The 17,532-nt window shown below is 35.7% G+C and overlaps 1 protein-coding gene across 3 annotated transcripts in view; it reads right to left on the reverse strand.

The window, feature by feature from the left end:
* Window positions 1-6,430, reverse strand: part of LOC121428104 — a 45,372-nt gene extending 38,942 nt beyond the window's left edge. For all 3 annotated transcript variants that reach the window (XM_041624691.1, XM_041624688.1, XM_041624690.1), the window contains exons 1-2: window positions 6,316-6,430; window positions 45-122 (exon numbers count right to left, since the gene is read on the reverse strand). In XM_041624691.1, the coding sequence (XP_041480625.1) occupies window positions 45-122; window positions 6,316-6,411 (174 nt within the window). In that variant the 5' untranslated portion in view covers window positions 6,412-6,430. The remainder of the gene's footprint in view (window positions 1-44; window positions 123-6,315) is intronic.
* Between the last annotated feature and the right edge of the window lie 11,102 nt (window positions 6,431-17,532).

The raw sequence follows: 17,532 nt of genomic DNA on the forward strand, positions 1-17,532 counted from the left end.
CTGGAGTAACCCTCACTTATCCCCCTCAACTGTTTTCTTCTTACCTTTTCATCTTCCGGTGAGCACACTTTAACTCCCGATAGGGATATTTGGAGAATCACTGGTCTTGACTTCTTAGGGTGCTACAACATCAAAAACAGAAGACATAAAAATATTAACTTTCTTATAGGCTTTTTACACAGGATTTTCTTAACCCCGGACTATTGCTAACCCCGTACTATCCTTAACCCCGTACTATTTATTTTCCTTTTCACACATGCCAAATTGTTTTTGCTAACCCCGGATAAGGAATGCTTGCTTTTTACACACGAAACTCGCTAACCCCGGACTATTGGTAGCTCATGAATATTCACGAGCGCACTGAGGGGTCATTCGGGTCATATCCAAAATCGCTGACTTCTGGCGCGCTTTTTTTTCATCGCCGTGATCGCTGTTCATGAATATTCATTATACTTACCTCTGATTGGACAACAGGGCCGGCTCTGTTGCTGCGGGGCATGAATGAGAGCGCTTAGCCCACTTTCGTTTTACACATGCGATCTTAACCCCGTACTATTGCTCTTAGCACCGCAATTGGTGGGATAACCCTGCTTTTTTGCAGGGCCAAATAATCCCGTACTATAGGTGGGGTTAGCCCACTTTGCAAAAACGCTGTGTAAAACGAAAGTGGGCTAAGCTTAACCCCGTACTATAGGTGGGGCTAAATTGCCATTTAGCCCCACCAATAGTACAGGGTTTAAGGAAATTTTAGCCTGTCTAAAAAGGGTATTAATGTCCCAAAGAAATGAGGGGGATCAGTTAATTCAATACAAGCATTTGAAAAAATCTGTATTTGGTAGTCTAAGCCAAATGCTGCATCATGATGTAACTTAAAGGACAAGTCCACCCCAACAAAACTTGATTTAAATAAAAAGAGAAAAATTCAACAAGCATAACACTGAAAATTTAATCAAAATCGGATGTAAAATTAGAAAGTTATTGTATTTTAGAGTTTTGCTTATTTTCAACAAAATAGTTATATGAACAAGCCAGTTACATCCAAATGAGGGAACTGATGACATCACTGACTATTTCTTTTGTATTTTATTATATGAAATATGAAATATTTTTATTTTCTCATCATTGTCATGTGAAATGAAGTTTCATTCTTCCCTGAACACGTGGAATAAAATTATTTTAACATTTTGTGCTTTAGGCAAGGAGGTCCTAATTGTCAAATTCGTAAAAATTGAAATATTGTATATTTCAAACAATAAAAAACAAAAGAAATAGTGAGTGACATTATCGACTCTCTCATTTGGATGTAACTGGCTCATTCATATTTGAATTTTGTTGAAAATAAGCAAAACTTTGAAATGTCATAACTTTCTTATTTTACATCCGATTTTGATGAAATTTTAAGCATTGTGCTTGTCTGATTTTTCTCTATTGATTCAAATCAACATTTTCTGAGGTGGACTTCACATTTAACTTGTACTAGTATAATTAAGTACGGCCTTTGATCACTTTTTTAATTGTAGAGATATGAAAATCTCAAAAAAGCAGATCATTATTTTGAAGGTGATTACATATGAGGTTGGTATATTACTGCAGAAAATAGTTAAATTAACTATCATTGAAAGGATCTTCATGTTATGTGGTGTGGTACATACATGTAGATGTAGTTATCCCGAATAAAGGTAACCCCACTTCCCACCTTGATACCGGGTATCTACCAGATATCCTGATTCCGGGCCATTTATTCCTGTCAATTAAGTCCAGAACCTTTTTTTGTGGTGCAGGAATTTCTGCATTTATTGACAAATTACAAGCATCAAATAGTGATCTGTGGAAAACAACTGAATACATAAAATGTGAAGGATGCACACTTTTCTTGCCTTTCATCATAAAGTTTCTGTAAGTTAATTTTACCTCACAAAAAACCCAATATCTTGTAAGTATTCCTGCGAATGTTATTGTGATTTTGAAGAGTACTAGCTTGTAGGTATTTTTCTTCAGGGATATTACAGTTAATTTACTTTCACACGGGCACAATATCAGGTCATCATCAGAGTAAATCCTAGCCAGAGTCAACTACTTTATCTTTGTTGTTATGCTAAATGTTAGAAATGATGCGGAAAACTTCGCACAGTGACTGCAAAGCGGCCACCGCCTATTCACTCTGGTCTTCCGTCAGTTGCTTTTTCTTCATAAACCAGGATATGGTGTGGGGGTTTTGTACTGAAAACTGCCACCTGATATTTGTCGATAAAAAAAAAAATTGATGCAAAACCGAAGTGTAAAGGCGGTGGCTGCTTTACTACCACTGTGCATTGGCTTTGACGTATTGCGGATGTTTCAGGTAGCAGTTTGAGACATGTAAAGGCAACCTCGGACTAGACTACAGGTTAGGTAAATCCCAGGTCAGAAAACGCCAGATACATGTATCTTGTGATTGGGATGGAGTAAAAGTAACTAGAGAGTAGAGACAGTAGTTCATACTGCTTCTTTTCAAGAGATTTTGATAAGAATGCAACTTCTCTGACATTTTTCCTGACTGGGGTCACAAAAACCTACAGGTCCTTGGTATTAGATTGACAGGAAAGTCGTCCCAGAATCTGAAATCCCTACTATCTGGTGCAAGTTAAGATGGGAAATGGGCAACTTTTGATTCAGCGATAGTTTCAGCGCTGTAATGAAGTCATTCAGGATGTCATTTGACCTATTGGCGATAGTTCAAGGGAGGGTAATTATGAAATAAGATTTGACTTTTTAGTTTCACCGCAGATCCAGGGTGAGGTGCAGGGCTCCAAGACATGCTGTTGGATTTGCTAGTCATTCAGATATCATTAAATATCATTGTGAATTTTGTCACTCCTTGAAGGAGCTTGATGAACAATATTCAAACACTATCTTCTTTCTTTCGAATTTTTTATGTGAAGAACATCAAGTAATATCATCTAAAATTTTGCATCACATCCCATTGCAAAAAAAAATGTCTTTCAGGTGAACTCCCCTTTGCCTGCATTGATTTTTCAAAAGTCTCTCTTTTTCACTGTCATTTTATCTACATTTGCCACTCTCCACCCAGGGGAAACTCAGGTTGTTTTTACCAGAGTTTTTGCCCTGTGTTAAAGTCAATGGGAGAAATCAGACTAACCTTAGTTTTCAGTCTTTACCAGAGTTTTCTATGGTAAAAAGTTTTATGCAACAGGCCCCTGGTGAAGTAAATGGTTACCCAATAGAAAGACATTCCTTGAATGCTTGAGTGCCTACATGTAATATGTAGGCAGGTTAATAATAATAATAATATTTTACGTTCATTAATTCAGCAAGACCTCCTGGGAGAATATTTCTGATCTCAAGTGGCTACCCCTGGGTAAATATGACACTGGATTTTTTTCTACTTTTAAATGTTTCATTGTATCATTACAACTTTCTATTTCTCTGTTATGCACTTTGTATCGTTTTTAGGCAAGTTGGACTACAAATAATACTCTTATTATTTTATCATTACTGCTATGAATTAAATACTTCCCATCGGCTATGGAATATAAATATAATGGGGATATAATGCAAAGAAGTAACAAAGAATGTGAAAATTATTTTGAAATACATGTAATTCCACTGTGGAAAATAAAATCCATTTATAAGTCCATTTCAAAATCTTTTTTTATAATTACAAATTTCATTTACAAATGTTAATGATACAAAGTTCACATGGTAGTTCATTACCGTGCTCTTTGAATAAACGTTGTCTAAAAAATGAGGACAATATTTATCATAAAGTTAGTTTCGTTTTCATTCAAAGAATCTACTACAAGTGCAATACACAAAAGGAATATCTCTATTTGACAACTTCAGATACAACAAATACATTCAAGAGAGATTACAGCTGCTTTAGTCACATTTTTAATTTGATGAAATGCCTGAGGTACTTGACACAAGATAAATGGTATCAAATAATACACAGAAAAGATTACTTATCTATGTTATTATCATTATTTACATGTCAAATCTCTGCTCTGACGAACCTCACAACAATAGATAATTGATATCAAAGGGTTCAAAATACACATAAACCATAGACCTGTAAATTAAGTTCACAGAGGTAAAATATTTTGGATAAGAATACAGTATGTGGAAATCATGTTTACATTTATTTCCTTGTACATTTATTTCATGAGTTACATTTTAGATGTTGTCATACGAAAGAGTAGAGCATTTGCAAGTTCAAGCAATGATTCTATTCATTTTATTTTTTAGGGAAAATAATTACAAATAACAAATGAAGTCAGATGCCCATTAACATTCATCATATGGAAGTTACTTATATCTTTGGAAAAAAATTCACTGTGAAGCTAAAAAATATAATTGGCAGAAAGAAGCTGCTGAAAACTGCTCATCTCATAAAAGAGGGCCAATGGAGTAAATTAGAGTCAAAAGGGGCCCAAGGTTTCGATCCTTGACTCTCTAAATAACTATAATTGTGAAATTCTTACTCCTTAAAGGGGAATGAAACCTTTGGAACAAATAGGCTCGTGTCAAAACAGAAAAATCAAAGAATAAGAACAAAGAAAGTTTGAGAAAAATCGGACAAATAGTGAGAAAGTTATGAGCATTTGAATAATGCAATCACTAATGCTATGGAGATCCTCACATTGGCAATGCGACAAGGATGTGTGATGTCACTGATGAACAACTTTCCCTTTGGTGGACTATAAAATACCCTTAAAATGTCTCTTTTTGCTTTTTGTTATGATGATACACACTCTTTATCCATGATGTATTCTTAAAGAATATGTATTACATGCCCTCATGTAGACAGAACACATGATTTATGGATAGATGTGATAAAAGAGGCAATTCTAGTGAAATATATACTAAAGTAATGGGGAGAGTTGTTCACAAGTGACATCACACATCTTTGTCGCATTGCCAATTCGCTATCTCCATAGCATTAGTGATCGCAATATTAAAATGCTCATAACTTTCTCATTATTTGTCCGATTTTTCTCAAACTTTCGTTGATCTGTTTCTTTGATTTTTCTGTTTTCACACAAGCGATCTAGTTCCAAAGGTTTTATTCTCCTTTAAATACATGGACATGCAGGGGAGACCGGGGTTAGTTAGAACATGGGGTAAGTTGAAACATTGTAATTTTCTTTAAAGCCTGTAAAATAGATTTATGCAATACTGCCCTCAATTTATTGCAATATTCATTCAACACTGTTGAATTATTAATAGCAATAAATTGAGGGCAGTATTGCATAAATTTATTTTACAGGCATTAAAGAAAATTACAATGTTTCAACTTACCCCATGTTCCAACTAACCCCGGTCTCCCCTACACTGAATTAATTGCACAGAAATATTTCCCAGTCAAGTCATTCTTAATTACATTTTGATTAACTAACATTCTAATATCATAATTTACTATTAAATGTATATAACTGTAGTCTAGTTATCGCAATCATTGCCAACCTGTTCCCAAATATTTGGTTTACACTATTATCTTCAGAGTGCTTTGTTCGCAAATCACAATCTTGTTTGTTTGCTCGTCATGAGCGCTATGTTTCTCTTTTCGCTGCCAAATATTTACACATGAGGGAAACAGCATGTCAAATGACTCATTATTCTATGAAATTTCCTTTTTTCAAACAATTTAATGTGGTAACCTCTAAAAGTGCACCTGACTTACAAAATTATAATTCTTGATTTTCTATATGTTCTGAGAATGAATTTTTTTTAAATATATATTTTTCTTCTGCTGAAAAAATCAAGCTATTTGTATCCAATATACTTCATTGTGGTCAAACCTATCAAACGTGAAATTGTCTTTTTAAAGGTACATTTCGTAGGACTCAGTGAAAAATGCAAACAAGACTAGATAGGTGGAATATGAACTTGCTCCAAACATATAACTGATCAGGTGACCATATATACACTTGTAAATACTACAGTGTTAAGAACATAACCAGTCAGTATTCTGAGATGACTACACCAGGTGTAGTAAACCCAAAGGTGTTAATACACCATGGACACAACACTGGGTTAATATACAAAATGTGTTTTAATTAAACCATATAACTAGTGTTGAACTTAACACAATCACAACACCAAAAGTTGTTGAACTTACACCAAGTAATTGGTTTTTAACTAAGCACCATGAAAACGCCAATTAATTTGTGGTGAACTTTAAATAACACCATGAAAATAACACTGGTGTAAAATCCAATGCTTGGTGTGGTCCTCTGACACTGAAGGTGTACTTCTAACACCTCAATAACACCTTGGTATGATTAGGCTAAGTGCTTATTCTCTAAAACTCCTTACCTGTAATGATTGGAGCTGTAATCTGACAAATTCTGCCCTGGAGTTTGGTGTAAGATGTACCACAGAGAATGACCCAACATACTGCAAAGGAAACATTAGAAATGAGGATAAATCAAGTAGGATTCAATCTTTATTCTGAATAAAAATAATTCAATGAATCAATACTTAAATACACAAAGAAAAATGTGTAAGCACAATATAATTTATGCATTAACATCATCCTGCCACCATCCTAGAGGCTGAATCCATTGCCTTGAATGCATAGGTGTGACTGGAAACTGGCCATGTATCTTACAACTTACGCATTTTCCTACATGTATATCCTCTGAAGGAGGGCACTGTAAGGTTATGACGTCATATGCATAAAGTCTATTATGACATACATTTGGGTTCAAACAAAGTTATTCTTGGATTTACATTACAAAAGCATTTGTTGGATGAAGGATTATTTCGCAGCTCCGGTTGCTACACGACTGTCACGAAAATAGGCTTATGTACATCAGCTCAAGATTTGACATTATCCTCTTTATTTTATATCTGGCATCCCATCCGGATCAGATGACTCAATAAAAAATGTCATGATGCAATTAGTGGGATATTACGTTGGTTTCATGTCAAGATTACAATAGCGGGTCCATTCATAACTTTTTGCAAAATAGTGGGACAGTTTGCGAATTGGAGCTTATTTATAATTCAAGATACGCTTAAAGGCATGGTCACACCGCCCGAGCGTTGTTGGAGCGGTCGTGGAGCGGAGAGAAAAAAATCATCACCGCTCGCTCCCATTCACCATTTTCAATTTCGATTGTTTTTTTTTTCAATTCTTTCCAAAATTTTGCGAGCGAAATTCGACCCTCTATCCCTACCGCTCCAACAACGCTCGGGCGGTGTGACCAGGCCTTGACATTTTGGCTAGGGATGATTTATTCATGCTATTCAGACACAGAGCCCATTGTGAGCATGTAGAGGTGCCGTTGTCAAATGGATAAGTCACAGTCAGGACTCTGGAACAGAAGGTACCTGGTTCAAACCCCTTGCGTTAAACTGCAATTTCCTTTGACAGAACTTATATCCTTATCATTAAAGACAATAATCTATGCTTGCCGCATTCAACCCAGGTGAGGTAAATGGACATCAGGTATCAATGCATGTGTGCTGTAAAAGCGCCCTCTCCCCCTGGCTAAAACTACATGTAGGGTTATAATCTGCAAAGTCCTTTGGAAATGAGTGTACTGTACGCAAGAATTGAATATCATCTTTATCATGCTACGTAATGTATATGTAAATGGTCATATTTCACGAACACACAAGAATTCACAAACTTGATGATGAAGTTAGGGTGTCATAAATTTCGAGATTCAGCAGAAAAATAACCAGTCAATCAAGAAAACCTTGCTGATGAAAAACTGTCAAGTTTGGGGATTGCTGCCTGAGGAAAAGTATGAATTAGGCCGTGTTTATGCTTCCACTTTTCAGGCCAGAATCAGCGTTTCCAAACGTGATTAGTCCAAAACACAGTTGTGTCCATACTTACTTTCATTTAAATGCTGTTTCAAAACGCCGATCGTAAACTCACAAAAAGGTGCGTTTGTAAACATTGTTTGACCAGAATCAGGCTTTCTTGGGAAGTATAAACAGAACCACGATCGTAAACGTGTTTAAATGACGTCGTTTAGTACATGCTTCCGGTGAGATGAAAATCCCAGGGCAAATACAGTCGCATTGCTCCATGTTATCTCCACGTAATAACACTCAGAAAAAAAAAACTTTCGAAAAAAGGCGCCCAAATTTGACCTCGCTTTCCTGCTCAATGAAAATTACTATATGAAGCCAGCTGGAGATTGTGATTTCGACTCTGAAAAGTTAAGAATAAACAGCACTCCCAGAACCACGTTTACGATATGCATTTTGAATCGACGTTTGAAAACACTGATTCTGTCCTCGCAATGGAAGCATAAACACACCCTAAACTATTTCAAATACGGACATGTCATAAGTGGAAAATCAGTCAACACTCTCCAATGATATACCATTCTAGTACTAAAATGTTGTTTTTTAAGTACCAGTAGAATTCACCTACCGGTGCTTTTGAAAACAGATACAAGGTGATGGTTTCCATTTTAGAAAAGAACAAAATAGATCGAATGGAATTTGTGTGTCAGTGTGATTTATTCTGGATAATTAGAGTCACATTATTGGTCTTTGGACTGCCTAGGGACACTTTATAGTTTTCATTTCAATAGAATACCAGTTGAATGCATGTGTGAAAAAAAAAACATTTGAGCATTCACAATTTTTCATGGAAATCAATCAAATCCAAGATTATATAGGACGTTTAAATTCCATGGATGGTGACAATAACAATAAACATAATCTTAATTTGAAAACATCATTAGTTTTGCTTTCTCAGGTCGTGCTCAGGCAACTATTCTCTACGCTAGAATCAAAATATAGAAAGATAATGTTGGAAACAGGGCTGCGTTCAAACTTTTTTTCACGTACAAAACTTGATCATGCATGTATATCTTTGCTGAATTATTCATAAATAACAATTTTGCTTATTAAAACAATCTCTTAGAATTTCATACACCAAACGTCCCTTTCGTACTGTGGTGCAAAACTGTTCATTTTAATGCTAACATGTTTGTAGTTATTCAGTGTCTCATGAAGGAAGACCATTGATAAATGGTGAATGGGCTATTTTGACCCAAAAAAATGAGGAATAAATAAATTAAGAAATCAATTCCAGCTTAATAAACTTGCATGAACACACCCTAAACATGTGATCGATCTCAGACGAAGTCAGGTTGGAGTTTGTTGCAGACTTAACCCATATATCAGCACCAATATGGCAGAGGTTCCGTCCCATGAATTCCTAGCCATACTGCAGGAAACTTTTCATTTCTTCTAACTTCCCCAAACGTTTCCTCTTCCCGATCCCCTCAAACCGGAGCTAAAAAAGCCAAGGCAAATCTAAGAAAAGACCTTTTTTTCTTTCTATCAACGACGTCTAGGATCTAAATGTGTTGCATTGCAGCATAATTGCATCAATTTGGTAGTCTGTGGTACTTTGAGTTAAGCTATCCAGTCAGCCAACATTTAGTTGAAAAAAGATGAAAGGAAAAATCCAGAGCTAACATCTATTCCTTGATCAATTCTTGTCAAACCTTCAATATTTTAAATTGCCTTTTCTGCTTTATTGAAAAAAAAGATTTACACTAAAGGTCAGGGCAAACTTCCCCTTTACAAATTCATTTAGGGGGGCAGCATTGGGAGAGGGATGTTTTGTGTTGCGATTTTAATTTCATTTCTTTTTAGTTGTATTTGTGGATAAAGTCCAAAAGAAAATTGCTTGAACTCACCCAATGTCTGTCTTTCTCTCACTCTTTCTCTCTCCCACCTCCCCCCCCCCCCCCCCGTCTCTCTCTACCCAGGGTTATTTGTTTACAATCGTGTATCTTCATGAAAACACTTCATAATGCTAGTATCAGTTTACATATCTAAAGCGGAACCCTGTACATGTATTCTACAATTACATGCTGGCACGTTTAGATGTTGTCTTGATACATGGCGATAGGACTAAATCTTAGAAATGAACTTCATCGATAATTACAAAAAAATTACCATCAAATTTAATGATGGTTTACTACACATCATATTCAAGGTGATGGCAGATGTGTTTTCAGTGATAAAAATGCAGATTTTTTTACCAATTACAGGAATCCATGTTAGTTTACAAATTATTTCAAACAAACCCTGCATCTTAAATCTGTATCCCTCTGTTCATGTAAAAAGTGAACATATTTTCATTATGTATACTATTTTTCATAATAAATCCATTCAATCTTATAATTCTGATACAATTTATAATACTCATTATAATGTATACCATTTATAAGCATATTTCAGGGTCTAAATTAACCTGAGGCCATCAAAGATGAGGGCCCCGTCTTATAAATGGTTACGATTGTTCCAATCCTCGTAACATAATGGAAATCCATCAGTGTCATAATTTTTTCTACAGGAAATTTGCACAATGTTCAATGTAAACAAAGAGAAGCACAGTGAACTTTCAAGAAAACAATGAATGTATGAATATAAAGTACATCATAGAAAATATTTTGAACAAACATGCATCATAGATGTTGACGTTGCTGGACTTCCATAGTTGTGATTGATCGGATCAATCGCATCTCTTTTGGTCGGTCTTAATGACCCTCTCATTTTAAACTCTGAAGATTGAACGTGCAATTTTGTTCGTCTATTTGTGCTGTAGTATGAAATTTACCAATAGAAGATAGCTTGAGCTTGAAGAAATACTCTCCCAAAGAGCGTACATGCTGTCCTGGAAAGGATTTTTCATGTATTTGAATTACGGATTATTAATAATGTATGCATACGTATGACAGTTGCTTATCTGCAACCAAAACTTTGTATTTGATATGAATTACAGATGATAACATGTAGTAATGTATGCATATGTATGACGATTGCTCATCTGCAACCAAAAATTTGTGCGTGATCTGAATTACAGATTAATAATGTATGCATATGTATAACGATTGCTCATCTGCAACCAAAAAAATTTTGCTACTCAAATATCCTGGGAATGGAAAATGTATCTTTGCAGATTATTGAGGATGTGTTGATGTTGACCGGACTCAAACAAGCATTTTTAATGAATATTGCGGATGTTTAAATAAACCAATTTTGTGCACAATTCATATGCAAATCTTCCTGAAAACAGGTGGGACCTGGCCTTAAAATATTGAAATTCAAGGCCCGATATCTTTTCACACTGCCCAAGAAGGAAAAACATTGACAAATCTGACATCATCGCTAAATATAAGTATACAAATCATTGATTCCCGGTAAAATGGAATATTTACATACAATAAAATTCCTTTTATCATGGAGGTAGAAGAGATGCTTTTATGCAGTCAAACACATGTACCACCACAACAAACCATTCTATTCCATTTGAAGTTTTGAATTGCATGCACTTCAACAACACAATTTTGCAACAATTGATGATAACAGCTTCTAAATTCAATTATAAAAAAAATCAATTATTAAAAAATAATAAAATAATGCTGTATTCAAACAATAACTTTTCTTTCAAAGCTTGGCTTTCAGGTTCACTAATATACAAATATAACCCATTGTACTTGCAGTGTAGGCACCCAAGCATTGAAAAATCATCAATGCTCTGACGCTTCATAACAGCGATCACTCGTTTCCTGGAAATCTGCGGGGCAACGACCAGGCAGGTGATTGCTCGATTTGGAGATGGAAAGAAAATGAATCAAGCTTCGTAAATATGAACGTGGCTGAGAAAAAGGTTTTATATCTTTTACACAACGATCAATGAACTTGAGTCTGAGAGAGAACATGGGTATAATGATGAGCAGGTCAATAAACTTTCTCAATAGTCCCAGGTCAGGTGTGTGTTAATTTGATTTTTTCCCCCTCTATTTCCAAGAAAGTTAAATTGAGTATTGTAAGTAATTAAATGTAAAGACTGACGTATCTCTTATTTCAATCGCTAAAATAGAAAGAAATATAAAAAGCTACATGTATGTTTTCATGATATGTGGACCGTGTATACAAAGATGCTACCATCAAATAACAAAAGGGGGTCATTATATTTTTCTCTATGATTCACAGTACATATTTCGATTGATTCTCTTATTTTTCATACTTTCTGAGCCGATAGAACTGTCAGTCATTCTTTGCAAGTATCATTGACTGTCATGGGAATTTATAATTTGTACTCTTTATGCTTATGTCTAAACTAGAGCGACCAGGACTGGGAGTTATCCTCTGAAATTAATAATGCCTATTAGGAATTACAATTATTCCACCCAGCAGGCACCCACCATACCCCTATCTCCACCCCCACCCAGCTGCCTCATTGTTTTGGGTTTTTTTGGTATAATTATTATGTTTTACATTAATACAAATATGAACATATATTTTCCAATATTTTTAACCTTGCATATCTCACACATCAAAACAAACTTATTATTCAGGTCGATCTAACTTCAGGTTTTGAAAGGAAAAACATTTATTTTAGTAGGAAGAAAAGAGGGACAAATTACAAACACTGGTTTTCCGTTTTTAATCCATGGCATATAAACAATGTGTTTTTAACCATGGGCTAAAGTGCATAAAACAAGTTTTAAAGGATCAGGAAATCAATAGACTATTTTAACACGTTTTGGTTGCCTGCATCTATTGTATTCTAAGGCTGCATGCATTTATCAACCAACACCTCCTTTTACCCAACTCAGACGGACACTTTAAACCACATTTTTGTTCAATCTATTTTTTTGCAATCATAAACAAGTGTCAATTTTCATTCAATCAAATTTTTGGCGATCATGAAAACGTGTTTCCATGTGATCTGTGAATAAATAAATACCCATCATGATATTTTTACATCACTTTATTGAACAAATAGCAACAACCAACAAAGTGTTGAAAATTCAGAAAAATAAGATAACAAATATATTATAGAAGGATCAATATCAACCCATGATTTTTTTTTGCATTTTTTTTAGGAGTTAATATTTTTCATTCTGTTTTTTTTTTTTTTATTATACCTTAGTCAACACATAATTTTGTCAAAATTTTGACCAAGACTATGTGTGTCGACTCCAGACTACTATTCTAAATGTATATGTTAATGTAGGCCCTGATTTGTAATTTGTTTGCATAATTTTTTTTTACAGATAATTATATATTAGACAGAGACAATAGTTTGGCTGAGAGCAAAAAAATTATAATAGAAATGCAACTTATTTTTTTCAACTAACAAACTTCATGAAAAGAGGATCTAACCCCATTACAGTTAAAAAAGTTGGAGAAATTCTGATGTTTGCCAATTTCCAACTTGTTAAAATGATGGATTTGTGAAATGTCTGTCATTAACGATGGTATACTGTCAAATCAAGGAGCTGGAAGCTCCTTGGTCAAATCCCTCACATTTCATATTGTGCAGTTCTGGAAACATGAACATAAATTCTACTTATCTGTGGGTGCTCTGCAATTAAATGAATGACTTTGGGTCATAAATAAAACAAATATTCAAATTCTTCCATTCCCGTGGGCCATATAACTTCTAATTCTATTTTCAATAGTCAAAGAATGTCACACATCCAGGAAAGTACTATACATATCATTCTCAAGTGGATTTTAGACATCATTATAGGAAAAAAATATGCTGTTAAAAATGATTTGTTCCCTGATAATATGAATATCATATAAATGCATCTAGAAATCACATAAATCTTCAAGGAGGATTTCAAGAATTTGTAAAAGTGTCACTGCACTATTGAAAAATAATTGATAAATTTTCAAACTTCAAAACTTGAAAAAATTCTTTGATCAAATGATGATCTTCCAAATCATCCTCAAGGCGAGAATCATCTTGAGATAGTTGACATTTTTCATGAATATCTTTTATTGTCATTATCTTCAAATCTTTTTAAAGTTTGGTTAAATCTACAGATCACTCATGTTGAAAGATTGAATTAACATATGCTTAGATGAAATTGAAAAATATCTCAGAAAATGCATTCATAAAAAAGATCTGTTTGTAATTTGGTAAAATCATATCAGTCTTAAATTTTCTGAAGTGATTTATCCTTTTATCAACGGAGCTTGGAAATCGAAAGAGTAATAAGAGCATCAAAAAAAATATCCACAGAAATGTATAAAAGGATTCTTTGCACAAGATTATTTCAGATGTAACTATCTGAATGAAATTGAACTGAAATCGACAAATTTTTTCCCACGCTCTCCCAAGCTCTTACACATTGGCAACAATAAAAGAAGTCAGAAAAGCTTTATATGAGGACAGACATATATCAGAAATCTTCTATTCATATCACCCTAATCCCTAGATGGGACTCAATTTCAGAGCTGTCTCGTTAGATCTCAAATTATATTTGCAACAATGATTGGAATGGATCTCTATACTGTTCATTGATAGTGCAATGCATGAATGCAATTTGCTATGATGTATTGGGATTAGGAAGGGTTCAATGCGCAACAATAGTGCACAATCTTGTAATAATGCTTTGTTATCTGTAGGTATTTGGTATTTGTATTCAGAAGACAGATAATTTGATTTTCAAGAAATTCATATTTAAAAATAGTACAAATATTAGAAATTACATCAAGACATAAAATGGTTTGGCAGACCTAATCAAGCCAAGACTGTTACTTCAATTTTATTGTGTTGGGTGGGGGCTCCATGTACAGGTGTAATAAAATATCCATGCATGTACCTCACTGAATCATTAATGTAGAAGAAATTAGTAATTTCGAATAGCATTGATAATGAGAAGCAGAAGATACCATGTATGATTAATGAATAAACCCTCATCAGGGATTTGTCTGATTTTCCCCTTCCCTTCCTCATCCCTCTCACTCCCCCCCTCCCCCGCGGTCACCTCCCATAACCTCATCTCCCCTTCCCCACTCCTCCCTCCTCTTCAGGACTCACCTTCCATAACCTCTCGATCCTCCCCCACTCCTCCCTTCCCCTACCTCTCCCCTACCTCTCCCCTGCATAGTTCCCTCGCATGCCCCCCCCCCTCTGATAATCAATAGGTTGTTTCAGACAGCCTCGAAGTTTGTCAGTTCCAGGTATTCTCTGATCGGAAAATTTACCCAGATCAGAAAATACCAGGTAGTTTGGCAATGTGAAAGCAATTTACGGGAACTTTTAGCCCAGCGGATCGTTGGGCGCGGGAGCCATGGGTGGCTATTGGGCTAGTGATTTTGAATCTCGCGCCTTGCCTGCTTATCAGACCGTACTGCGCATACTCGTAACATCAGGAACTTATCCCGAAGGGTATGATTCGGGGCAGTGTGAATGCAGGAATAATTAATGGGTATTTTTTAGCCTAAAAAAGTTATCGGAATTTAACAGGGATTCTTATGATCAAGGCGGTTTGAAACCACCTATTCTCTTCAAATGCATGCAATGTACCCCAATAGTGTATCAAGCAGGTCCAGTAAACTTCAATTTGAAAGGCTCATACACTCATCACTATTCAAACAATGAAACATGACTCACTTCATGGATTGGTGGAAATTGGGTCAATGATACCAGATCCTCTTCCAGTGGTAAGTTGTGAAGTTCAATTACCCAAGCAAAGATAGGAGGGGGAGAGAGATCTTATTGATGTTTGAGAGGGATTCAGATATAAATAATTTGAATATTCTGTAATGCACATTTCTTACAATCAAGGCAATTGTGATTTGTACCTTTGCTCCTAATGTCAGATATTTACCAACCAGAAATACAGTCCCATGATTGCTCATTGTACCCGCGTTGAAACAGAAGTTCAAAAAGAAAGGCGTTTGATGTCTTTCCTTCGTAGCAGGGCAGGATTGTGAGAGTGAGTGGGGAGGGGTTTAGATCCCTCCTTCCAATATCTTGAAATCCATATTTTATTGTTCGAAATAGACACCAGAAATGAAATACCTCGAAAATTTATTTTGCCCAATTGATCGTGGGCCCAGCAGCCGCTGTGCAGCACCAGATTGACTAGGCTCTATCCCTTTAATAATTGAACGCCAAACAGGGTAGCAGCAACTCCCATCTTTTAACGTCTTTTGGTCTGACGCGGTCGGAGATTGAACCCCCGACCTCCCGGTTCTGAGACGGACGCTCTGCAAACTGAGCCAACATGAACAAAGCAAGGGTAACGGGTCAAGTTTGGTTCCATCAAGAACATCTCATTAGCTAGATCCCCTTCTGATTTAATCTATTTATTTTTTCCGTTCAAACATGTACGATGTAGGTCCTAAATTCTACTGAACATTTCCCCTTTATGTTTATAAAAAAAAGGTTATCTTTCCCCTTAAAACCAACATAAAGCAATGTACAAATCCGGGGGGCCACTTCCATTCACGAGTGGATACCATGCGCGACCATGGGGTCTCGAAAAGCACCCTAAACACGTAATTTCCATATTCTGAAAATGCACCCCTTAACAAGTATTGGCATGTGAAACCCTAGGCCTACCCTTAACAAGTATTGGAAACAAAACGATACTCTTGGCAAATATTCCCTGAAATGAACCCCTAAACAAGTACAGGAATGTTTTATTGTTACGGGTCATTCGGACGTTGGCTTTACCTTATTTGGTTTAGTACGACCCCACCTTCTACACCTCGCGCAAATCGGACTCTTAACACGAAGTGTTAGGGCAAAAAGGACATCCTTTATAAAACATTTTAATTTTGTTTTATCATCCCCGCAAATTCGACCCTAAACACGTAATTTTCCTAGCGAAATAGATAGGCCTACCCTTTTTTATTATTTTTGTGTTTTTGACACCCTTATCACGTTGCGTACGTAACGTGCCCTATCGTGAAAAAGACATCCTTTTTACGTGTTTTTTGGTCACGCATGGTATCCACTCGTCAATGCAAGTGCCCCCCCCCCCCCCGTACAAATTCAGCAAGCACATACATTCATTCCTGTTCTGTCAGAAGAATGTCCCAGAATAGAATAAGGGTGCGTTTATTCGACACTTTTTTACCCTAGAATCATGATTAGAATCATGATTCAAATCACGATTCTGCAGAATCACGATTGCGTTTAGTCGAAAGTGGAAATAAACGTCTTTCAAATCACAAACATGAAACACGGAAAAAGGGGCGTTTGGAACGACGTTTCTGTAGAATCACGAACGAAAAGGGTCGTATAAACGATATCGTGATTTGAATCATGATTCTATGACGTCATTGTGTCGTGCTTCTTCCGGGTTCGACTCAAAGGCGCGCGCTGTGTTTCGTGCAGGTTAATTTTCGTGTAGCAGTATTGCCAGTGTACTAGTACCGGTATATGCCAATTGTCATGTGCATTTAGGAATTATCATTCTGTGTATTGTACCCCGGGGTTGTACTGTAGCGTCATTTGTATATTTCACTCAGGGTGACCAGATTTCACAAAATGAAATACGGGACAATTAACAAACGAAGATCAACAAAGAATATGGATTCTCAGAAGCCCACACAAAGTGTGGGCTTCTGAGAATCCATAGTATAATTATAAGACTTTTGAAAAAATATAAAGAATTAGAAGGGAAGGTGAACGAAAGAATGAAGGAGAGAAAGAAAAGAGATGATTGGGAAGGAAAGAAAATAAAGGAAAACAGAAAAAATAACAGAAAGTTAGAATAAAAGGATGAAAGA

This window comes from Lytechinus variegatus, chromosome 14 (assembly GCF_018143015.1).
Source record: "Lytechinus variegatus isolate NC3 chromosome 14, Lvar_3.0, whole genome shotgun sequence".
NCBI lineage: Eukaryota > Metazoa > Echinodermata > Echinoidea > Temnopleuroida > Toxopneustidae > Lytechinus > Lytechinus variegatus.